We start from the raw sequence: 25,342 nt of genomic DNA on the forward strand, positions 1-25,342 counted from the left end.
AAAAAGTAAGTTGATCGCTCTCGCTAATCTATGACCACAGACTAATGGAGTTCAACAGTATCATACACCATTTAATCTCAGAAATAGAAAGGGAACCTTTTCATGTATTTACACTGGAAACTTAAAGAATTAACAAATTGATGAATTGCTGAAAATTTTTATAATAACCTTCTAGCAAGCTAGAGTCTCAATCTTCAACATAGAAATCATTTTATCTAGGAGGGAATCTCGATGTTTTGGAACTGTTTTCTAGAAGGGAAGATGCTTTGGACGTAAGAGGCACCGTTGAGAACTCGGAGTCTGAACTTTCGTATAGGTGATGATTATCTGTGATGGTGAGGGGAGACAAAACCTGACTCATTGGCCGTTTTATCGTCAATGAAGTACCATTAGAATCGAGATTAGCCTGCTGCTCTGCGACAGTAAGCACTTTTACAGCATCTGTACCGACAGCTGCACTTGTACTGCTCCTAGAGGCCATCAGAAATGCTGCAGCTGGTACATTTGCTGTTTCTCTCTTCTCTCTCTCTTCACTCTCCTTGAGAAGAAAATCAACCCACAAATCTGCAAAGGACTGACAAATAAACGGTCGTTTACATGAGAACCTGCTGAACAAACCCCTTTAGTAAATGAAACTTCTAATAAAATTCGAAAGAATCAATCAACTATCTTCTGATTAACCTGGTTTTCAGATGGCGCAGGAGAAGATACTTCAGGTGAGTTTCCACCTAAGATGCCACCAACAAGACGTCCTGGTAGACCTAGCACACCTCGGACAACACTTTTACCTGCACCCTGCTGAGCAAATCCAATCCTTTGTTTGTCCTCTTCAGAGAAACCAAGCATGCGAACCATCAAATCTAGGACCTAAATATCCGTTAATCAGTCATTCCAAATAGAAGTTTTTCTTTAAAGAACATGAAATAAGAAATTTTGAAGGACCAGGAAGAAAAGAAGCTACCTCTTTGCTGTGATTCCTCTGGAAATAAGTAACCAGCAACTTGATCACAATGCGCCTGCCAAAACGATCCAAATCAATCTTAGCATCTGTTTGATGAGAGAAATAGAAACACGATGAAAGACAAAAATGGTCTGCAACCTGTCAACAAAGTAATCAGAATCCACAGACATCCTATTAAGTCTGGTCATGCTCTGCTCCAGTGCACGCCGTAGTTTTAGATTCTCACCCTCAAGCTTTTGCAGTCTGTGTTTACCCTCTAATAGCATCCTCTCTGTTTGTGAAAGCTTAGACAATATTTCCTCCTCCTGATGTTTGGAAATCTCAAGCCTTTCGTGAACATCCTTAAAAAAAAGCAGTAAAAAACAGAACACAAGTCTTATCAGGTGAACACAAAAAATGACAACAACGAGAAGTAAGCATTTCAATCACATTAGCAGGTTTATAAGACCAGAACATTTTTAAAGGCCGTAGGTTTTATAAGCTGCCAAAGCCATGTAACACGCACCTGATATTACAAAGGAAAGATGGTAGAAAAACAAGAAAAGAGAAAAGAAGAAAACAGGACAACACCAAAGAACCCATCGTTGCCAATTAATACATCCAGTTATTCAACATGGGAGCGTTACATAATTTATTGTCATGTACAAGTCTTTTAACATAAGCCCATTCTAACTTTCTTTTCTCCTTTTGCCCTTGAAAAATATACAGTGTCTTTTCTTGGATTGTGCTATTGTCTATCTTCAACCTGTAGATAAGCACACTTTTTCTTCTATTTTTTTTTTTTTCTAAAGATTGGTTATATCAAATGTGTAAAATAAAAAGACTAAGTAAGAGAATAGCATAAGAAAAAGTAGAAGCAACAAGCAATGGAGGATGAAAGAGGAAGAGGAAGAAAGAGAAAGAAGAGGGATGAGAGAAAAGGTTTGATCAGAATCGGGAAGTCAACCTCCTCACTCTTCAAATTAACTTCTAACTGAAAACTTGTGAAAATTACAAGTACACTCCAAAAACAGAACATAAGAAATGCCCCAACAAGTTAACTGATTAAAGTTTAAACGACCCTACATAACTTTTTCCAAGAAGAGACCAACAAACAATAGATTTGACCATCGAGCCAACTCATGACACAGGTCTTCAAAGACCTTTCACAAAACACTGCATAACAAACGTTGATTGGTTTAACTCATGGCACAGGTCTTCAAAGACCTCAAAACACTGCACAGCACATTGATTGGTTTTACTTCATGATCTTGTGTTTACCAAACAGACAACCAATCGGAGCCAATGATTTGGGCAGTATAAATATTTTAGCCAGCACCTGGGTGATAAGTGGCCAAGACTGTCTCCAGGGCATGACAATTATTATCAACCACAACTATTTTAAAAATTTCTTATATAACATCTAAATTGCACTTGTTACCCCTCTTTGAGATGCAGATACAACAAAATTATAAGTCCACCCAGTAAATGATTGCTCACTCAATTTGTCCAATAGATATTCAAACAAAAATATCCCAGAGATCATAGAATTCAATTATTCAACTGGAATTAGCCAAATGAGTTGACCTTTCATACCTTCAGGGACTCGGAAAGTTTAGCTGATTCTTCTTTTGCCACAGCCAAATCTCTTCCAAGACGTTCCTGTCATGGGATATGCAGGCAATGAAACATCAGCAATCAAATCCTCACTCCTTGTTCCATGATCAGAGAATGCAACCATGCACTTGAAAGTAATGGGAGATATTTCAAAGGTACCTTAGCTTCTGTTTCAGCATAATACTGTCCAAGGGCAGTCTCAAGATTCAACAATTCCACATTTTTTGCATCAACAGTGCTCGTACAGTGTGCAAGTTGGTCCTTCAGATTATGAATCATCTCATTTGCTTTATGAAGTTCATTACTGTTGTTTTTCTTAGCTTCATCTAGAATTGAAAGTGCTTGTTTCAAGGCTTTCTCAAAGTGTGATATTTGAGCTTTTTGATACTCACACTTGGCCTGAAGCTCCTCAATTGTTTTGCTGTCTTCGTCCATTTTTTCTGATTCTTCCAGTTCCTAGAGCACATGGAATAGAAGCCATTTTCAATTTACCCCAAAAGAAAAAGAAAAGAGGGAAAGGAGGCTGGACTCAAGTTCACAAGATTGGCTAAAACTAACTTTTTTTCCTTAGAAAGGTTACTCCATTTACAAGAGTGTCATTTACTTCATTTTATTCACAACAATGTTATTATCTCAATTTTATCACAAAAAATTGATAAAATAAAAAACATCAAAAAAACATCAACACGAATGCATAGAATAATAAATAAATTTAGAATAAGAAAAATCAATTTTGAAGTCATTCAATTCAATTTTGATGGTAAAAATAAAAATTGGTTGCACCTGTTATTTTCCAAAAGAAAAACATATAAAGCATAGTTATGGTTTAATGATGACTACCTCATTCAACAATATGAAAAAAAAAAGACTGAAAACCTACAAGACAAACTCAAGATTTATCAAAAGCTATTTCACTTTTTTTTTCCCTTGAAAAATAAACCTATTTTCTTGGAATGGAGACATAATGATTCAACATTATTCTAAAACAACCTTATCTAACAAATGTCGCTTAAGACGAGACAGTTCTTGCAATGCTTTGTCCCTTTCTCGGCTGGTATCCTTCAATGCTTTCTCCAACTTTAACAATTCCTGTATCAAGGCAACGAAAGAGCTTAAATAGATTGATACTTAACAAGTGTAATAGCACAATGATACCGACTAAATATTATTTGTGAACTCCATCTAAAATTATCAACATAAAATACTCAAGCAGAAGAGAGGGTTAAGCAGTGAGATGATAAACAATTACAACTTAAGTTACTGATTGCCCTTGAAGACTAAATAAGATATCGATTGTGAGCAATGAAGGAAAAGGTACTGTTAAAGTAGGACAAGTTCCTTCCAAAATGACTAACTGAAGTTAGTAGGTCTCTTCCCATGTTTTAGCATATGACAAAAAAATATTTCCAAGCCTAAGCCAACGTGAGAATATTCTCCTAACACAACAACTCTCAACCTCAAACATCTAGTCTAAGACATGGAGCACATGTACAACCATATACTGGTGAACTTTTTCACCCACCAACAATACCACTTACAGGTCTATCCCAACAACCTGGCCGAAGACATAGAAAACATACACAAATGAGCCACAAAGAACATCAACACAAGATGGGTTGACTATGATACCAAGTAAAAGTTGGACTGGATCCTCCCAAAATGACTAGCCAAATCTAAGAGACATCTTTCTAACAAGTAAGCATAGAACCCTTTCAAGCCTAAACCAGATTATCCTCCCTCACACAACAGCTCAATCTCAAACAATTAGCCTAACACGTGGAGCTCATGTGCAACTACGGACTGGTGGTCCGTGTACAACTTTAACCAGCAAGCAAATATTTCCAAAAAAACAAGCATTTAAAAGAAAAGTAAACCATCATTTTCATCAAAACCTTGTTACAGCTATACAGGGTTCCAACTACATGAGTCCTTCCTTTCTGCTCACTGCAAGTTCCAACATTAGATTTCCCTTCTTCAAGCATCATTATACCAATTCATCCATATAATTTTGGCATTTCGATAATTCCTGCCAGTCCCACAACTGCCAACAACAAAACCTTTTTAACTGGTGTGCTACTAGGTTTCTGTCAAACATGCTTGAAGCATCTCAAAGTGCACTACTCTTCCATGTTGAAGTGTTCTCTAGTATATACTTTTCTAGATAAGAGTTAGAAAATCATAACTCAAAGGCCTGAGTGCACCATAAATCAAACATGTTATTGGCATTGTAGATTTGTGCTTATTGTTCAACATGGTAGCAACCTAGATATAAATAAATAAATAAATAAAAAATTGAATCAGGATGCACAATAGAAACAATGTTTGTGGATAGAAATATATGAGAAAAAAAGAAGCACAAGGGGAAGTACCTCATTTGTGTTCTTGTTTGAAGTATCTAAATTTTCTGCAATCTCTTTAGGTCTATGCTTCTCGGTGAGTATCAGTGCAGCAACCAGTTTGTCCTTCTCTGCCTACACTAAAATGTAAGTATGTGATAATAAAAAATGGATGCTGAAATAATGGAAAATATCAAAAGGAAAACAGTCATGCGGTATACAATAAGATCAAGATAACTAGCAACCTTAAGACTGCTATTTTCCTTCTCTAAGGTTGCAATTGAACCTTTTAAAACCTCCACTGATTCACCAGATTCTTCCAAGTCCCTTCTGTTCAACTCAGACTGCAATAGCTTTATTTTTGCTGCTTTTGTGTCCAAGTCATTGTGTAAATCTTTCATCTCCAAAAAATACTACCAAACAGGAAAGCAAATTATGACGAGACAATATGAAACAGAAGAAAGTTTAAGAACATGACAAACAGGAAATATAAAAAATTCATGAACAAGCTTACTCTTTCCTTCTCCATCCTCAAAGACTGAAGCTCCTTTTGAGTTGATTCATTGAAATCTTGTGTCCCTAGAGATGAAACCAGATAAGACAAAAAGGTAAGAAAGATAAAAAATTTATTTACTTCTGAATGGTAATGAAAGAAGCCATTTCGACTCATTCAAAAAAAATAAAATACCATTTCAACTCAGTCAAAAAAATAAAGGAAAGTCATTTCATCCCTTCATCATGCAACAGCAATACCTTGCAGCTTTAACTTTAAGGTGACTAATGCTTCACGTTCTTTTTCCAGCTGCATTGTTAGTTGCTTTACCTCTGATTCATAATTAGCTCGTAACGTTGCCAAGGATTTCTTTTGTTCTTTTAGCAACTCGGCAAGCTCCTAAAAGAAAATTCAAATTTTTTTCACATGGAAGGATATAGAAGGCAACAATTATGAAAGCAATCTTAACCCACAGATACAACACCCAAGTGTTACTAGCAATGCAGAGTGAGAAAAAATTACAGGTACCTTCTCATCTCCTCTCAAATCAGTAATTTGTACTCCCCCATTGCTGGATGTGTCATGCTTATGTGTAGTGGCTCTGTGTGGAAAATTTTCAGCAGCATGAGCATTCACTTGACTGGTACTTCTTTGTAGCTGGTTGGATGGTTGCTCACCTGTTCCCTACATAGATTCCACAAAAAAGCAATGCCCCAAGAATTAACCAATAGGACAAAATAACCACTGGAAAAAGTTTCAGTATCAAATCAAAAGAAAATCAAGTCTCCACAAGCATGACAAGAGGAAGTAAGTTCTGAAGTAAGTTCTTTATAACCAATTTCTTTCTCAAGGATTGAGCCCTAGGCTCAGTTGCCACATGGGTGGTTCTTGAAGTAGGTTAAGTTTCAAGTTTCATTGATGTCTGAGGTATCTCATTATTTTTTTTCTTGCTGAATGATGAAAACAGACATACTGCACCACAAACCCTGTTGGTAATGAGATTGAAGTCGAGAGGTCATAGTAAACCTTCCATGAGGCCATTGACCCAAAGGCTCAACCCACATGGAATTGTGTAACCAAATACTGGTGTTCACAGACACACATGTACAAACTTACCCCATGCACCAGTGAGACTCAAACCTAGACACTAGAATAAGGAACTCACTATGCACCTTGAGACAAAAAGAAATCTGAAATTACATACAGGTTCATGAAAAACAAAATGGTAATCCAACAAACAAGCACTGGATCTTGCCAAGCCCTTCCACCATTTATGGGATTGTATTTGATGAAACAAAAACACCATTTACTGAGAAAAAAGAATAAGGAGCTATCAAATTTCCCCTCCCCCAAAATTCTCAATCTGATCTTCCATTCTTTCTGCTGCTTGTAAATATAATCTCTTTCTGATATTTTTCCTGAAGGAAAAATGCTTACTCCCTCTGGTTTAATGAATAGCAGAAGTTATAGAGGTAAGTAGATGGTACCTTAATGCTCAAAATCACATGTAAAGGAAAAAATGCACCTATATTAATATCATGAAGACTATGTTATTCTAGAGTTAAAAGACGTTATTCATTATCAAATATCATTTCAGACTCTACATCTACCAGGCTTCAAGCACTCAGACACTGGCTGAGGATATTCAGGGATCGTTTCAGTAAAAATCAAGATTTCGGGTGAAGGAAGAGGAGAAAATTGAAAGAAAAGGAAAAAGGAAAAGAAGAATTTTCTAAAGAGCCTGAAAAGGCTTCGTTAGGAACTGTGCACTAATTCCCAGACTTCTTAAATAAGTGTTTTGAGTTATAAATTACAGAAATGACCCTATACATTTAATAAACCCTAATCTCCTTATATCTCCCTAACTCCACTTCCTATGTACATGAAAATTTAACCACTGATATAATTTAACATGCAGAACAAGATTATATAAAAAAACTAACCAATGAAGCAGTAAAATGACCAAAATACCCCTAGATGTATTTCTAACAATCCCCCTCAAGTTGGAGCGTATATATCCAGGAGTCCTAGCTTGTTGCAGAATGACATAAATTCTCACTTGCCGAGGGCCTTGGTGAAGACATCTCCCAACTGATATCCAAACCAAACAAAAAAGAGTTACTACCTCCTTTTTCATCACTGCATCTCGAATGAAGTGGCAATCCTGACATACCTGCATGTGTCTAGAGGCTCCTAAGTCAAGAACCCAAGACGGTGACGAGTGATTATGATAAGTTGTCATACCTGAGTCAACACTAGTAGAACTAGGAACTGGGATGGAAGTATGAGTTATAGATGCTGAGGTCGAGGTAGAAGAGATTTGAGTCATGCACGAAGCAATCTACTACTGCTGTTTTATCAATTGTTGCATCTCATCTAGAGCACCTGATGTAATCGACATAGAAGGATCTAAACTCCCACTTCCACCATCAAGAATTGTAGAATTAACCCATGCAAGATTTCCAAACTTAACCAAACCTCCGTCAAACTAATGATTATTTCTACCATAGTGTACACACTTCCTTTCTTACTTACCATCACCATGTCCTCTACCTCTGCCTAAACCCTCTCTACCTCGGCCTCTACCTCTACCTCTAGAGGAATCTATAGGAGTAGATGTAGTGTTGGAAGCATTAAGAGCAGTGACTTCCATTATCTTACCTCCTTTACGTGCTCCAGATACAATAGTCTACACAACCCTCACAATATGATTAAAATTGGTAGAGAGAGTAGAAATTTTATTTGACGCTAACACATGGGCTTAATAGCATCAAAGTCAGTACCTAAACCATCCAAATTTTTTTGCAACAAGCAGCTGATTTTGCTGATTTCTTAACTCATTCTCATCATAGTAAATTGATGATATACATTAATCTCCTGCCATATGCCCAAAAAAATATGTATACAACTCATAAACTCGAGAGAGATTACTCTCCTGTGCATATAAAGATTCTAGAGACAGCCACATAGCCTTTGCTGTCTCATAATTCATCACCTGATTTCTAAGAGTAGAATCAATACTATTTACAATCCAAGTCATAACCTGACTGTCCTCTGCCTCCCAATCATCATCTGGAGGCACTAGGGGATCATTTCAGATAAACTTCAACTTATTTCTACCCTTAAGATACATTCTGACAGACTTAGTGGAATTAAGATGATTAGGCCCTGACAATTTTTATGAAGTAATCATGATGGTATCCTTTTCCATCAAACCAAAAATTTTCTCTAGCCGAAGTATAAACTTCTCTTGTTTCAGCCCTAATACTGATATATGATCACAAAATAACCAATTTAAGCTTCCAGACAATTTTCAGATTTATCACCAAGGTAGGCCCCACTCACAAAATTAGGGTTAGGGCACAGAAATAGGATATGTGCATCCACAATCCAATCACCAGTAATTCACAACAATTTCAACCAATATCATGCAAAAGTAGTAGCTATTAGGGCTGATGTCATCAATTGGGTGATGATGCACACATCCAACATTGAATTGGGTGACGCAGATCTCAAAATACATAATTAGGGCAATCAAAGTGTAGAGAATCCTTCAATGATTCATAAAGACAGGTAACCCTAAGGTTATGGCAGAGAAAAAAACAAAAAAGTTTAATTTTGATGAACCAGCATTAAAAATCTATAGTTTTTCTCCTTCCAGCAGGTTGTCCTCTTCAAAAAGGGCAAGAATCTGCAGTAGAATGTTCCCAATGACAATCTTCTGCTAAAAATCAAAATTTGGGTGAAGGAAGAGAAATTGAGAGAAAAGGAGAAACGAGAAGAAGAATTTTTTGAAGAGCCTGAAAAGGCTTCATTGGGAACTGTGCACGAATTCCCATACCTCTTTAATAAGTGTTTTAAGTTACAAATTACAAAAATGCCCCTACACACTTAATAAACCCTAATCTCCTTATATCTCCCTAACCACACATCTTATGTATATCAAAATTTAACCATTGATATAATTTAACATGCAGAATAAGATTACATAAAGAAAATTAACCACTGCAGTGGTCAATTGACCAAAATACCCCGGATTTAAGTTGTAACAGTTTCCATGTGAGGCTGTATGTGGAAGGAGATCCATCCACGGTTAGTAGTTGGTGTTGGAATAAGTATCATCCAAGATCCAGGATTTATGTACCTTTATTTGTAATTGTTTCATGCTCCTAGATCAGTAAATAGCTTTGCTGATTCTTTGGCTAAAGAGGGGGTCACCCTCCAATCCCTCATTGTAAGGGATCCCCTTCTTGAATCTGTTTCCTAACCTTCGGGCTTAATGAAATGTGCCATTTCTATTAAAAAAAAAGGAAATACAGTAAGACCCTTGACTTCAAAAAATAACTCACGTTGATTTAAGAAAAAATACTTTTAACAACTAGAAGAAAATTCTTTATAGAAGAAAAACTCCTACGAGTTTCAGACTTTAAGATATAGATGGTTCTGAATCATTTCGCATTTAGGTTGTGTTTGTGGCAATAGGAAAGTAAAGGAAAAATGTCATAGGAAAATTTTCCAGTGGACCAAAATTTTTCCAGCATTTGTGCCATTTTTGGGGATGGAAAAATTTTCCTCTAGATTCTTCTTGATTCATCTTACCATTAAGAAATATTAAAAATGATAGAAAAATGAGTTTCTTATTGCTCCAATAGGAAACTATAGGAAAAATAAACCAAGAAGCACTAAAATGGTTCTCGTCTACTTACCTTTTACTTTGAACCTTATTTTTTATTCTTTATAAAAATTAATTTTTTTAGTGAAAATACAAACACCGTAAATTATTTTTCAGTTGTTTCCTATGGCGGCACAAACGCAAGAAAACTAGTCAAAGGAAATTTTTCCAACGAGAAAATTAGTCAAAGGGAAAATGATTTTCCCGTCGTTTTGTTTTCCTAGGGCGGCACAAACGGTCCCTTAGAATTTTATGGCTCCAATTATACACCTACTAAGGAAAGTATCTAAATATATTAATAGATATACACAAAAGAAAGAATTCAACTCACACAAAAGAAAGAAACATTTGAAGAATTCAATATCTAAGCTCCTTTTTTACTGTTCATGTTTCAAGAGCCATCCTCAAGCTTCCTTACAAAAATACAACAGAAGTAACAGGGACAGCAGAAGTAACAGGCCTTTGATTGTCCAATAGTTTGTGCTTAATGAGAAATTATACTTTTAAAATGGAAGCAATCAGACAATCAATAAACTAGTTAATGTATTGACACGAATGTCTTATATCTATTAATACAAGTGAAATTAAATTCCATGGTGAGATGCCACTCATTCTGATAATATCTCTTATAAGCTTATCTCTAGCTATTAGTCCCTCAATTTAAAAAAATAAAAATAGAAGAAGCTTCTTACCCCATAGTGAAATGCCACTCATTTGATGAATCTCTTTTTAAGGTTTTTCTATTAGGAATTAGTCCCCTCAAATTAAAAATAAAAATAGAATAAGTTTCTTACCTTTAATTCATATGTACCATGGTAAGCTTGTTAGGGAAAAAAATGTTTTTTGAAAATTGCAAAGGCTTTTTATTCAGAGCAAAGGAAAAATGCATAATACAAAAGGGAAAATAACCCCAGATTACAACAGGAAGGAGCTCCCAATGACTAGCTGTCTTTGGGAGACTCCCTCCTTAGCTAGAAAATCAGAAAGGCTATTGGCTGATCTTGGTTTGTGCTGCTACTCAATCTGCCAAGTGGAGGAGAGATCAGTAAATTCATCCATAATGTAGCCTAACCTCCATGGAGGTTTAACACTCCCTGCTGCCAAGAGATAACATTTGCCGAGTCCACTGAAATGATGGAGGAACCAAGAGGATTCTGAGGTGCAACTCTTATGCCACTGAACGGGGCATTGGCCTCTGCCCCTGTGGAATCATGTCCCCAAAGGAGCACTGAGAAGAGACATAGAATGGATCCATTGCCTTCCACAAAAGCCTGCTGTACCAGATTTCCTAGGGATGATCTATCAAAACTTAACTTCCTCCACCCTTAGGGGGAGGATTGTCAAGAAAAATTGTTGAGAAAAATATGAACAAATGGACTCAAGAAGTCGGAAAAACCAAAAAACAATTTCTACAAGAGGTCGACTTGTACCATCACCACCAAAGAAGAGAAGGGAAACAATTATCTTGAAAGTATGTTGTAAATGGACCTGAGCTACATGAAACTTAATGTATATCATTAGGTATCACCACCCTTAATAACTCATGAAAATTTCATAACTAGTTGCATTGCATTCTTCTTTTTCTTGTGATAGGGCATGCATTTTATCAGCTACATGTTATTATTAGTGAGACAATAAACAAAACCAAAAAGATACCTTAAAAAAAGTTGAGTTGTTGGCTAATGTTTTGCGCCTCTCACTTCTTGATGTGTGGCTGACGGCACTTGCTGTCTCCAGGCTTTTTCTCAACAAACCATTTTCTTCATGCAAATGAGAAAGTTCTTCCTGAACAAGTTCAGAAAAAAACATATAATGTATGATAGGGTTCATATTTTTTAAGGAAAAAAATGCAAAAAAAAACCTCAAGCAAGAACAAATTGAGAAATTGAGCAATTATATTTAAAAAACCACTTCTTAGTTACTTTATTAATCATTCCTCCTACATAAAAATACCCCAGTAAGCATATGCAAGCAATAGAGCTTCCAAATCCACAACAACTTAAAATGTTTATAACTTCACAATTATTGTTGCAAGGCAAGGAGACTACATATGGGAAAGCTCAGACAGTTCATTCTTTAAGACAAGAAGAGAAAACAATGAAACAAATATGACATGAACACAACTTTCTGGTCTATGAGCTAAATTTAGTGACCTTTTGATAAATCGATTTAACATATATAAACACTAATATTAGTTGAAACTGATCTCCAAGGGCTCAGCCACCAAAATCAACAATGATGTACAGGATACTCATATTTATATATATCTTTAGACTGCAAAAATGATATCTTGGCAAGGAAACCTAAGAGATCTTCATTAGACTAATTAAACTCTATGTATAGAAAGTCTATCTTTCAGCAGCCAAGGGTAACTAACTTACCTCTTTATCCTTCAATATAGCTGCATAGTTGTCTGACAATGCATTTATTTCAGCCTCAGATGCCTGAAGCCTCTGAATTTCGGCTTTGTATCGCTCAACCTACAAAATGAAATCCGATTAAGACAAAACTTTCAACACAATTATTGGATAATATATCTCAAAGGAATATGCACCGGTAAACAAAAAAAAGACTTCTTGCTGTGGCACTGCTATTAACTTTTTCCCTTACAGCCATTTTCTCGAGTGAAAGAAATCCAAGAACAAACTGTCCTTCTATCTTGCCTTGCTTAAACCAAGGAGGTGGTGGTTTTGCATTTAGCTGTTTATATTTGAAACCAAATGCAATTCTAAAATCTCTACATAGCATATAGTTTTTAAATATTGTTATAAGTACTGCAATTTTGAGTTCAGTGTTAAATAGAAGGCTTTTGTAAGTCTTGCATTAATCAATGACTAATATAGTTATGGTCCATAAATTTTGGAGGACTCAAATAGTATATGGCAAGAGCATCATCATAATCTGCCGACCATTATGCAAATTTACTGTTTGAAGAGCAGGAACCCAAGAAACACTCAAGCCAACAGCTGTTACTACTACTGAATTGCAAAAGCAAATGGAGATCTCCACATCTCGCTTCACTGTGTGCTGAAAAGCCATTGAAAACGAACCATAACAGGAACCTCAATAGCTCAAGACACTGGCTTATCCATCAGCAGCCAAGCCTTTTGGTATTTTTGCCAAAATTGTTCATTGTGGCCTCTAATCATTGCTCTTGGCTCTCAACTCCATTGTGAAACATTAATTTACAATAGATCACAAGGAAGACTATAGTTGGAAAAGAAATGGATGGCAAAAAATTTCACACAAGCAACAGGCTACAACAGAAATTCAGTATCACGAGAAACAAGCAATAGCTGCCTAGTTTGAGCAAACTACCCAGGAAAGTTTTGAGGCAACTAGCCAAACTTAAAATATGAAGCAAAGCATTTAAGAAGTTTGTAACAGCAGTAACTCCCAACCACAGTTTTATAATTCCACCAAAACAGAAACATAATTTTAAGATCAACTTCTCGTTGTCCCAATGACCTGTAGCTGTTCTAAAATGGCAAACCCGCAAGGCAAATATGCAAACACGCCAAGGAAGCGACAAATGCAATCAGAAGGTCGGTTGCATTAACAGAATTTAGTAAGTATACAAGACGAATTAAAGTGATCCTCCGCTGGTCAAATAAGAATTAAGGACGCAATCCGCCAAACGACCCAATTCTACCATGCAAAGTCGGCATGAATCGATGTTATAAAGAGAGGAAAACATGTTAACTCGGAGAATTTGAGGTCCACATAATCGTATGAAAACACCTCTTCTGTAAGGATCAGAGCATGAATAGGAAAGCTTGGAAAACAACAAACACAAGCTGGAAAAGGTTTGAATCAAAATTTTGTTTTGTAGTGTTCAATGTACGTACATCAGCCTTGAAGGCGGAGGTTCCGTTGGGAAGAGACGCCCGATTAGGGGAATTGGATTGGGCAAAACGATGAGAAGCCCGACGATCGAAGACGGAGGCATCTTCTTCGGGAGTATGAGATCCATAAATGTCAAGCTCTTCAGCAGCGTCTTCGACAACGAGACCGAGGTGGGAGAGGCTCTCCTTGTAAGTAGCTATACTGTTCCACATGGTTTAATCCACCATCATATAAAGTCCCAAGAAGAAAGAAATCCCGCCACCAATTCACACGAAATCATGCGATATCCGCCAAATATGAAGGTGAAAGATGAGCAGAAGAAAGCAGAAGAAGGTGAACGAAAAGTAAGTCCCAGATCAGATCTGAGACGAGTCGACCACGAACTCAAAATCCTGAAAGCCGTGCTGCTACCCTTATTTGCATAAAAACCTCAAAATCACTTTCAATCTCAAGCTACTCTACTTCACTCTAACAGGAAATTTCTCAAAAAAAACAAAAAAGACGAGTATAAATATGACACAGGCGTTTGGGAAGACGATGTTTGCTCCTTTAGTAAGAAAGTTTCGCGAATAAACGTCTGAAAGAGTAGAGTTTCACCGTGGAGTCGAGGAGGTGCGAGGATGAGTCATAGGAGTCGAGACGCCACCAAAAGAGATGGCCGAGTCCGAGTCACGGCAAGTTGTAAATAAATCTCGCGTTAAAGGTCGGTCCTATTCCTATTAGGCAAAACTCCGGTAAAAGAGTAATCCCACAAGCTGCTCTTCAGATATGGGAACAATTTATTGAAAACGAAAACTGATCCAATATTTCCAAAGAAAACAATGACGATTCGAGCGATTATACTTTCACAGTTTCTATGCGAGCAAATACAAGCACAGCCTCTGTAAAGATATCTAAAGATCCAAGAACAACCGCACCGAGACGGGAGCCCCGTGCTCCGATTCGCTTTGAAAATACCAAATTCACCGTGTAAGAACAAATTAAAAGTGAAAACAATTTCCCTATATTTGATTCCCCGAACTCGTGATTGTTCGTCGGTAAATTCATATTCTTCCAAGATGATCACAGACAACAATAATATGACATTGCATCCATTCACAGACGCTCTCTTGTTCTGCAACTGCAGTTACTTGGCAGGACTACATGAATTGCTCAGTTTCTGCTCAACTCAGATGAGCATTTTAGTAGAATATTAGGGGGTCAGTTAATACAAAATAAAATAACATTAAAAAAATTTTGTTAACTTTTTAATACGAATTTTACTGCCTTTGTATCTCTATTTTTCCATTGATCCTTTAAAGGTACCCATGGGATTTATAGGATTAGCTATTTATCATTTATAAAATAAAACAGCCATAATTACTCGCCACTACTTACTTGTAAAGGTAACATAATATATTTTATATAAATTATGTAAAATTACTTGGTTTAAACTTAATTCTTTCAAATTATTGTAGTCATTTACTTAGCAACCATATACAGGAAACTTAATTCTTTCACCCACGCTTAAAGCTAGAAGAGCTCATATTAGCTTAGCCATAACGAAAAGGAAGACCTTCAATAAAACAAGTCCTCACTCCTTCACACGCCATAACCGATGGAAGACCTAAAAATCAATTGACCTCTCATGGACACCGTCTTCCTTCAGATTTGTTCAAGTCTTAATCAAATTTTACAATAATAGCGACACACACAACTTCAAAAATGTCAAATATTAACCCACCTTCGCAAAAGATCTGTAAGCTACCCTTGTAAGATAAGGTCACAGTACGATTGTTTTTTTAACTCGCACAGTGAACAATATCAAGGGTTCATACAATAGCAAAGTCTCTACAACTATTGTTTGAAGTTTTCCTACAACGCACAAAATCTGTAGGCGGCTACTAGTTTCAACAACCTAACCAGGTGCTCTTTATCTTTCTAAGAAGAACACAAGGGCAACACCGAAACATTCGTATGGAATTTCACACTACACTCTTTATCACATCATGGTCTCTACACTGGCAAGAAGATGAGAAAATTTTTTTCCACTTCCTGTAAGAAAGGCTCCAAACAAAAACACGCCCATCCACACAATTTCAGATTTAATGCAATCATCATAAACAATAACAAAAATATCTTCATTTAAAATCGGAATCTCTCCTATTCGACGACACCGTCCGGTAGGAACAGCAACTTTCTAACTGACAAAACTTGAATAGGTTGCAGTTTATTTGTGACCATGAAGCCTAGACCTACAGTAAAGTTTCAGGGGATAGGAAAAAGGTACAGGGACTCCTAAAAGATTACATTCTCAGCACGTAGGGAAGCTTAAAACCAACAAACTAAAAAAGAGAATCTAGATTATTTCATACAAAGGCAAACAGATCCACAACCAAAGCCATATCTTCTACCAATGAGTTTCGGTATCTTGTCCCCAATCAAGGCTTTGAGGAAACCAGACCAACATAACCTCTCATATGAGGTTGGATGTCCCTGCTTGGTATTACAATACACAGACCCTAATCTTAAAATATTTAAAAATCTTACATTAAGCGTCAGTATCTTCTCCACGAGACATTTGAGGTTATGCCACTATCTGCAGTAACAACAGTTCATCATGCAAACAATGGTTGAAGCAGTAAGCTCATCACCAGATTGCATCAAAGAAGAAATGTAGCCCAAATAACAAGAGAACACAATAGAGATTCACATAATTATAAATATCAATCCTACAAAACACCAGATCCACCCAAATTGAGAACCCAAATACTGCAGTAAAAGGCAAAAATATGAAGGGTTCCGTAGCCAGTTATTGATATAATAGTCACAACAATGCCAGATAAAGAAGGACTAGCTATTGTCTGTCTGAACCTACTATGACTGTAAAATACCTCAGCCACAATTCTAAGCCTTTTTCTTATCCTTTAGAGGGCCCCTTGGAATCTTACTGAGAACCCTGGCATCAAACACAGCATACTGTTTCTTCAGTTCAGCCATTGCCTTCTCTGCAAAGGAGTCAACCTGGTCCTCGTACTTCTCATACAGAACAGGCACAGTGTGTAGCAAAACAAAAACTGCATTTTCACAGGAGGAGAATGTCAGATGAAAACATAGCATACTCAACTCTATGCACAAAATCAACAATAGGAAATAATGAAGATGCATGTTACCTATGTAGAATAACGTCAAGAAGTTACACCAAGTACCAACAATGGAGAGAACCCACAATCCAGCAATGATCTGAGTGACACATGGAAAAAAGTTATGCTATGCTCTAGAAATCAATTTAAGTTCGTAAACCGGTAAAAGAGTTCAAAATCGTACGGCTAAAAACTTCTTTAGATCACTTCCTGATGCCACCTCCCTCAAAACCGCAAATGCTCGGTTGATCTCAAACCTCAGCGAAAGAGCAATGTTCACAACAACGTCTTCAGGGATACTGACCTCCGGAATACGAGGACGTGACCTGAAGCACGCATATTAACAGATTAGAGTCATGTACTTGGCGAGTGGTTCCAAATAAGAATTCGAAGATAAGGATTACGTACTTGTTAATAAAAGTGGTCGCGTTAGACCACAAGAACAAAATTGCCAAGGACAAGATTAAGCAATGACAGATGAGGGTAAGCAGGTTGTACTCGAGCATCTCAAAGAGAACCCAGATCGCGGTGGCTCCAGCAAGCACTCCACCGGAAATTTTCTTGTTCCTCCATAGGAAAACATCAGCAGCTGTGGCAACAAAATATTAGATCAATTCACAAGCAGATATAGGTAAATAAAGTTTATCTCGAAACGAATCAATGTCTCGCTAACAACATTTCCATCAGTAATTTCCAAGCGCTTAGTTCCACTGTAAGATCGGCGGCGACAAAAAGCACCGCAGGAAGAGACAATGGGTATGTCAAAGCTTGACTTTGTGGAAATAACTTCATAATCTCACCAAGGAAAAAAAAAATAAGGAGAGACATTCGACATGACCAGATTTGATGCATATGAAAGAACGAAATCGAAAGAGAAGCCTTCAGAAGGTCGCGATTCGGGATCGCAAGTCACTGCATGAGCAGTGGAAAAGATAGCTGAATAAAAAAAAAAGCAACAACCTTTTTTCGGGCAGGAAAGCAAGATCAGGGCAGATCGATCACAGAAAAAAGAAATTGCAAAAGAACAATTAAAAACAAATCGGTAAGAATTAATTAATTCTTTTTCGATATCAAGGATTCAAAACCCTAAGAGGGTTTATGAGGTATAACGGAAGATTCCTTTTAGGCCAACTTTAAATTTCCGAATATTTCAGGATCCGGCTCCAGCTCCATCATTGTCCGGTGATCGTGAACAAATAGACACAATATAATAAAATGTATTAACATATAAAAAATAAGGAAAACAAAAAGGTAAATTTTCACTGACATCAATTTGGACATTGCAAGTAAAAAGAAAAAAAGAAAGCACTGAGAATCACATACGTTTTCCTCCGCCCAAGACCTTGTGTACAGGTTTCTGCCTTCCAAAGAGACGAGAAAACGCCGATTTCCCGGGGGACGGCGAAGATTTCTCGTTATCGGAAGAGGAAGAGGACGAATCGTGGTCATGGAACTTTTCCTTAATCTTGTCCATCACGGACTCCACTCCAGCAGAACTCGATTCCTCTGAATGCTCCGCCATTGCTGCGAACACTGACTCGGTTAACAGACAACCAGAGGAATCAGGAACGAAGGCGAGCCCTTGGGAAAAACGAAGAGCTGGTTCAGAGTCCGAACTCGAAAGGGTAAATTAGCGAAATGGAGCGAGGGGTGTAGCCCTAGTTGTGTGTGCAGCGATGTAAAAGAGGGCGAGTGAGAGATCTTTTTCCTGTTCTGCCGAAATGGGCGTGGCTTGGAGAAGGCCTCGTCTGGTGGGATATATACAGAATGTTAACCGAACCAGAGAGAAAGCGATCGGAACCGTCGGTTTGAAAGCCGAGCCTGTGGTTGCGGAAGTTACGGACTAGTGGTTGTAGGTTAGGGAGGGGTGAGGTGGCACGAGAGGGCAGCAGCTGTCTGGAAGAGATAAAAGCTCCATTGGACTCTTCGAGGAGAAACGGCGACTTAACTTGACGGAGCTACTCTTCGCAGTATGGAAAACAAGAAACAAGCAACCGGTGCCGGACGTCGTCAATCTCCCATCGCTCTTACACGTGGCCGGCTATGGAAACATTTGGACGGCTAGTGTTGCCGAACGTGGGCGAAGAATACGGAAAAAATAAATAGTAACGTAGCATTACAGAGTAACACGTGGCGAGCACTCGTGTATTTGGACTTTGGAGACAGGTTCTGATTGCCCTCCACGTTATAGACCTCCAAAGTCCAGACCACATAAGCACCTAAAGGATTAAAGCCATGTTATTTAACACGTCACATTTAACATGTCATCCCAAAGAATAGGACATGTCATCTTTTACCAATCAACTTCCGAAGGGGGGTTAGTCAACTTGAAGGACAAGATGATCTTCAACCGCATAACGCCTTTTAACACTTGAAGTCGTTAGTGGAGCGCAGATGAAGCTTCATCTCGATGCAGGGGATGAAGGGGTCCTTCATCTCCGCGGTTTAATTTCAATCATGTGGAAGAAGGCCTGTTTTGATCTTCTTTGAATTGAAGGACGGGCGACGCTCGATTTTTTCCCTCTCTCCCCTCGCACCCCCCCATCGCGCGTCGTCATTTCTCATTTTTTCTTCCTCTCTCCCGCACTCCCTCGCTCGTCTCCCTGCGTCCCCGATGTCGCTGCTGCCAAAATCGATCTCGTCCTTCGTCTTCGGCCACCGTCTCAATTCCCTCTCGCCTCCGGCCTCATCTCTCGGTTTTCTCTCGGCCTCACCCTCTCTCTCGCACCCCCTCTCTCGTCTCCGTGACTCCCTCTCTTCTCTCGGACTCACTCTCTCTCGCTTCTCTCTCTTTATTCCCTCCCGACCTCCCTTTCTTCTCTGTCTTCTCCCTCTCTTCTCCCTTTCGACCTCCCACTCCTTTCTCTCTCTGGCTAGTCTCCTTTCCCCCGAAAATACCTTCCGATTTCGTTCGATTTCCCCATTTCCATTTCGATTTTCTTCGATTTTGGACATTTGGGCATCGATTGCTTAATATCTACTTCGATTAGGCATCGATTTCACCCTTCGACTTCGGATTTCCCCAAATTTCAGAAGGTATGCCTAAACCCTATTTTTTTCATTAAATTAGTGTTTTATTTGATTTAAATTTATTTTCAATGCGTAATTGGGGGTTATTTGTGCATTATTTTGGGATTTTGGGTTACGATTTATAGCCTAAATTCTTGATTCGTGTATGGATTATTTTTAGGGTTTTGCTGCTCGGTATTTAAGGGTCCAGTAATTAGGGTTTAGGGTTTATGGTTAAGGATTTAGGGTATTTTAGGGATTAGGGCTTTTAAGGTTTAGGGGGTTTAGGGTTTTTAAGGTTTTGGGAGTTTTGTAATTTTAAGCTATAAGGTTTTTTGGGTATATGGTTTGGAATTAGGGTGTAGGGTTTAGGGTTTAGGGCTTTTAATGTATTAAGTTATGGAATTAGTGTTTAGGGTTTAGAGTTTAGTAGGTGATAGGGTTTTTAAGGTTTTTTTTTTTTTTTTTTTTTTGGGGGGGGGGGGGGGGGGGGGGGGGGGTTAAGCTCTAGGGTTTTTTGGGTTTAGGGTCTGGAATTATGGTGTAGGGTTTAGGGTTTATGCGTTATGGAATTAGTGTTTAGGGTTTAGAGTTTAGTAGGTGATAGGGTTTGACTTTAGGGTTTGATGGTTTATGGTTTAGGTTTTATTAGGGGTTTTTTAGTCCAATTCAAACAAGGCTAAGTCACCTACACAGGCGTCTGTTAGCCAATGAAACCCGACCCCCATCACTAACGAGGTACAGTTCGTAGTGACTGCGAAGTTATACGGGGTTCTACTAGGGGTGTTCGGTGAATTAGGACTTGATGTGTGTATTTTCTCATTGTTTAGTGTAAATGCAGTAGTGAAAATAGTTTAATTAATTTTGAAATGTTTTAGAATGTTGTTGAGGATTTTTGAAGTGCTATGGAATGTTTTTGCCATGTGGTGAGGAGATTCGGGTGTTATACATATCCACCACATGGTATTTTCTTTTTTTTTGTGATTTCAATTTAACCCTTCAGCTTTGATTTTTCTCAAATTCATAAGGTAAGTCTAAACTCTATTTTTTTTTATTAATTTAGTGTTGTATTTGATTTGCCTTATAGACAGCTACTTGTATCCTACTTTTGATATTGTTGAGAACTTGTTGCTAATGCCATTTCAACCATTGTTCTAAGATTTTGTTTTCCAATCTTATTTTTTTGGAGTAGGAGACTTTTGAGTTCGGAGGCCTGCTTGAGAATGTCTCATCAGGACAATATTTATATCCCTATTCAAAATTTTTAGATTGTTAAAAGTAAACTAGTAAATAATTGGCCTTTTTTTTTTTTACCATAATCACGAATTTATTCTGGATGTTCTTACTTGCATGTCAGGGCAATGTGGATGATGTAACAATTGCAGTATTGAAGGAGTTGCCTCGTCTACAAGAGAAAGATCAATCAAGGGGAAGATTTGGAGATCACTTCATGGGGGGAAATGGGCGAGGAACAACTAGCATGAAGAGAAACAATTATAATTTGTAAATTTATAATGGATTTATAGTTTTTATTTGGGCGATTGTAAATTGATAGTGATATTTCATTTAATTTTGTTGTGTTTGATTATTGTATGGAGTTTATTTATAATGTTATGCAGTGTATGAAGTGTTTAGACTATTTTATGGAGTGTATATAAACAATTCCATGGAGTGTTTATGGAATGTATAGACAATTTTATGGAGTGTTTATGGACTGTTTATGCAGGTATTATGTATATTGATTTTGCCCAATTTTAAGTAGAGGTCATGCCGAATTTTATACAGGTATTATATACATGGGTTATGCTCAATTATGTATTATATATATAGGTTATGCCTAATTTTATGTAGAGGTCATATCCAATTTTATGTAAAATGTATACAGACAGGGATGATTGCAATGGTCTTGAGGATGTGGGTAGCCAAGTAACATGCTTTCAGAGGCAGAGTGCATTAAAATCCACAAGAACCGCACAATTTCGAGATGCCATATCGACTTCCATGTGGAACGATAAATGATGGTTGTATTTTATTACTTTTGAACTTGCGTCGTTTATATGTAATAAACTTGTAACTTGATGATTTTAATAATTAAAGGCACGAACTCATTATTAGAATAATTTTTTTTAGGTTATTAATAAAGTTGTATATGTATTTATTTATTATTTTTGTTCAATTTTATTACTATATTAAACTTCATATTTAAGTCTCTGGTAAATAAAATATAATTAAAGTATGCATTTGATTAATTAATTATTTTTAATTTTGTCAAAATATATTATTAATTAATACCATTAAAAAATCTATCTTATGTTATTAATATAATATTTTTTTATTCATTAACATATTTATTTTTTATTTACTCTATTGTATTAGTGATTTAATAGTAGTAATTAAAATATTGTTAACTCAAACAATTGGTTTAATTAACTTATTTTTATAATTAATAAAATCAATGGTTTTAAATTTCGAAGATGAAGATGAAGATGAACTTGTCCACACTAACACCCTATTTCGAAGATTTCGAAGATGAACTTGTCCACACTAACACCTATTTCGAATATGAAGATCATGTAGATGCATAAGATGAAGATGAATATGAAGATGAAGATGAAGATCAAATTTCCAATTTGTTGACTAACCCCCCCCCCCCCCCCCCGAAATGAGGCGATGCCATGATGTGTAAGGTGACAAGGCCTTAATTCCACTTGATGCTGATGTGGCACCACATATAGCTAACGAGGATAGAGTTGAAAAGGTGGTTTAGAAATAAAATGCTCTTGCGATGAGCAATAGACTCCTAACAAACCCACCATATCGTTTCAATTTTCATTCTTCGTACCCCTGAGAGAGTAGGTTTATCTAAAACACTCCTGTTCTTGAATAAAATTAATCCGGTTCAGAAGGCATTTGGCTTTACTTTTATCAAAGGAGAACACGATATCGGTGTAAACGATTAGGTGAACAAGATCACTAAAGGAAACATTCTTTAATATTCCGCATTCTACATGGAGATCACCTATGAAAGCAGCAGCAGCAGCAGCAGCCAGCATGCAAGAGATCAAGGCGCGCTGTCTCTGAAAGAGAAATAATGCTGAGAAAAAACTCGTTCGTTACACTTCTATTCATCTGTATTCTTCTTCTAAGCAAGGGGACTTTTCTAGCTCTCTCGTTGCCTCTGTCGACTAGGTCGAGATGGCTAGTGGATGCGCCGACGGGGAAGCGAGTGAAGCTGCACTGCGTGAATTGGGTAGCTCATATGGAAACGATGCTCGTTGAGGGGCTTGACCGTAAACCAGTAGGAGACATTGCTTCTGGTGTGGTCTCCCTCGGCTTCAACTGCGTCCGCTTAACCTGGGCCACTTTCATGTTCACCCGTGATGGCTTCTTGAAGCTCAGAGTCGGAGAATCACTCGAAGCGAATGGACTCGCTGAAGCTCTCATCAATATGGCTAAACACAACCCTTCGATGATCAACCTTACTCTTGTCCAAGCCTATGACGAGGTCGTCGACGCCCTCGGCGTTGTCGGTCTTATGGTGGTGCTGGACAACCATGTCAGTCGACCTCAATGGTGTTGCGGCGACGACGACGGCAATGGCTTCTTTGGTGACACCCATTTTGATCCAGAAGAATGGCTTCAGGGGCTCGCCTCGGTTGCCCAACGTTTCGGGAGCAAATCTCAGGTGAGTTCATCGGTTCTCAGAACCCCAGTCGCTGAGAGATAAATAAATGAGTGAGAGAGAAGGGAAGAGATCAATCAAACAAAAGACAACCTGTATGCCTTACAGTATATAATTAATGTCGTTCATTGTGCTTGATATACAATCTGATCAGGTCGTGGGTATGAGCTTGCGGAACGAGTTACGTGGTCCTCTCCAGAGCGAATCGAACTGGTACAGGTACGTGGAACTTGGTGCCGCAAAGATTCATGAAGCTAATCCGAACCTACTAGTGATTGTTTCAGGATTGAACTACGGAACAGACTTGAGCTTCCTGAAACAGAAGCCTCTGGCTGTGGGAGAGGATTTGGGGAACAAGCTGGTTTACGAGGCCCACTGGTACGCCTTCAGCCAAGGGAAAAGACACCAGTGGGAGGAGCGATCTCCGAACAGAGTATGTGCCAATTCGATCAGCCGGTTCGAGAACAAGGTCGGCTTCGTCTCCTCCACTGCGCCTCTGTTCGTGAGTGAATTCGGGGTGGACCAAAGAGGTGTCAACAGGGCCGACAACCGTTTCTTGGCTTGCTTTCTAGCATACGCAGTGTCAAAGGATTTAGACTGGGCGTTGTGGGCTTTACAGGGGAGCTACTACCTTCGGAAAGGGCGGCCTGGATTCGATGAAACTTATGGCGTGCTGGACACTGGCTGGGATCATCCTCGGAATCCCAATTTTCACCAAAGGTTTCGCCTCCTTCACCAGATGATCAAAGGCAAGATTTCCCTTTCTCTTCTACTTTGGTTCCTCATCAGTATTTTTCTACTTGTTACAAAACATCAAAAACTTCGATTCTTGGAAGAAAAAAAAACCCCGTATAACTAAATGTTTACGTCCTACAGACCCCGAATCGAACCATTCGGTAAACCATATCCTCTATCACCCTCTGAGTGGGCTTTGCGTGCAAACTATCCAAGACTTAGAGAACAACGACACCGCCGTAGTTCAAGTGAGAGATTGTGAAAGCGAAGATAGTAGGAGCAGATGGAGTTTCAGAGGGAACGGGCATGGAGATCCCATTTGGTTAACGGGCACGAATCTTTGCCTGCGGCACGTCGGGAACAGACTTCCGGTGATTCTGTCTCGAGAGTGCTCAGATTGGGAGACCAAGTGGAGGGTCCTTTCCAGTTCCAGGCTCCAAGTGCAAATTGCAGCAATGGATACGCAAGGGGAATTTCAATGCCTGGAGAAGAGCTTCTCCAACGCTTCCTCACTGCTCTTTACGCGGGAATGTCTGTGCTTGGATGATTCATTTTGTGAAGAGAATCCTCAGAGCCAGTGGTTCAAGCGCATTTCCACAAACGTGCTATAGTTTTCATTTTTTCCTAACATACCCTTCAGGTTAGGTTCTATGATTCCATCTCTGCCTCCTTTTTCTGCAGCTTACGCAAGAACAGTCTTCTTCTCCTCTCCGTTTCTGCTTCCTAATATTGAGGAGAGAAACTCTTCTCACCATGAAGATCTAAGATTGTATTTGACAAGAGTAACCTTCTACATACTCAAATTCATGCATTTATGAAACCATTTTAATCCACTCAACGTCTCAATCGTTCTGAGAACTTTCAAGTAAATTGGCACACCGGAGTGACAG

General features: G+C 38.2%; 3 protein-coding genes across 3 annotated transcripts; 1 reads left to right on the forward strand and 2 right to left on the reverse strand.

Annotated features, from left to right (window-relative positions):
• Positions 1-63: 63 nt before the first annotated feature.
• LOC137943019 (golgin candidate 4-like) lies at positions 64-14,534 on the reverse strand. Its single transcript, XM_068788720.1, has 16 exons — positions 14,502-14,534; positions 13,907-14,105; positions 12,440-12,538; positions 11,715-11,843; positions 5,915-6,070; positions 5,647-5,785; positions 5,408-5,472; positions 5,139-5,306; positions 4,927-5,028; positions 3,548-3,646; positions 2,717-3,013; positions 2,537-2,602; positions 1,100-1,302; positions 962-1,016; positions 682-867; positions 64-574 (listed from the first exon to the last, which is right to left on the reverse strand). Exons 1-16 carry the CDS (start codon positions 14,531-14,533, stop codon positions 212-214), a joined length of 2,358 nt encoding a protein of 785 aa, XP_068644821.1. The 5' UTR covers position 14,534; the 3' UTR covers positions 64-211.
• A 2,035-nt stretch (positions 14,535-16,569) lies between these two features.
• On the reverse strand, positions 16,570-18,763 carry LOC137943032 (reticulon-like protein B2). The gene is made up of 5 exons (XM_068788732.1): positions 18,350-18,763; positions 17,435-17,615; positions 17,211-17,352; positions 17,057-17,126; positions 16,570-16,960 (listed from the first exon to the last, which is right to left on the reverse strand). The coding sequence occupies exons 1-5, from the start codon at positions 18,546-18,548 to the stop codon at positions 16,791-16,793; spliced, it is 762 nt and encodes a 253-aa protein (XP_068644833.1). The 5' UTR covers positions 18,549-18,763; the 3' UTR covers positions 16,570-16,790.
• Positions 18,764-23,126: 4,363 nt separating this feature from the next.
• Positions 23,127-25,063, forward strand: LOC137950070 (glycosyl hydrolase 5 family protein-like). The gene is made up of 3 exons (XM_068796469.1): positions 23,127-23,720; positions 23,872-24,466; positions 24,594-25,063. The coding sequence occupies exons 1-3, from the start codon at positions 23,127-23,129 to the stop codon at positions 25,061-25,063; spliced, it is 1,659 nt and encodes a 552-aa protein (XP_068652570.1).
• Positions 25,064-25,342: the final 279 nt, after the last annotated feature.

This window comes from Aristolochia californica, unplaced genomic scaffold (genome assembly GCF_029961685.1).
Source record: "Aristolochia californica isolate CCGP_79_NKW_82.1479 unplaced genomic scaffold, dmAriCali1.0.hap1 SCAF_1, whole genome shotgun sequence".
NCBI classification, from domain to species: Eukaryota; Viridiplantae; Streptophyta; class Magnoliopsida; order Piperales; family Aristolochiaceae; genus Aristolochia; species Aristolochia californica.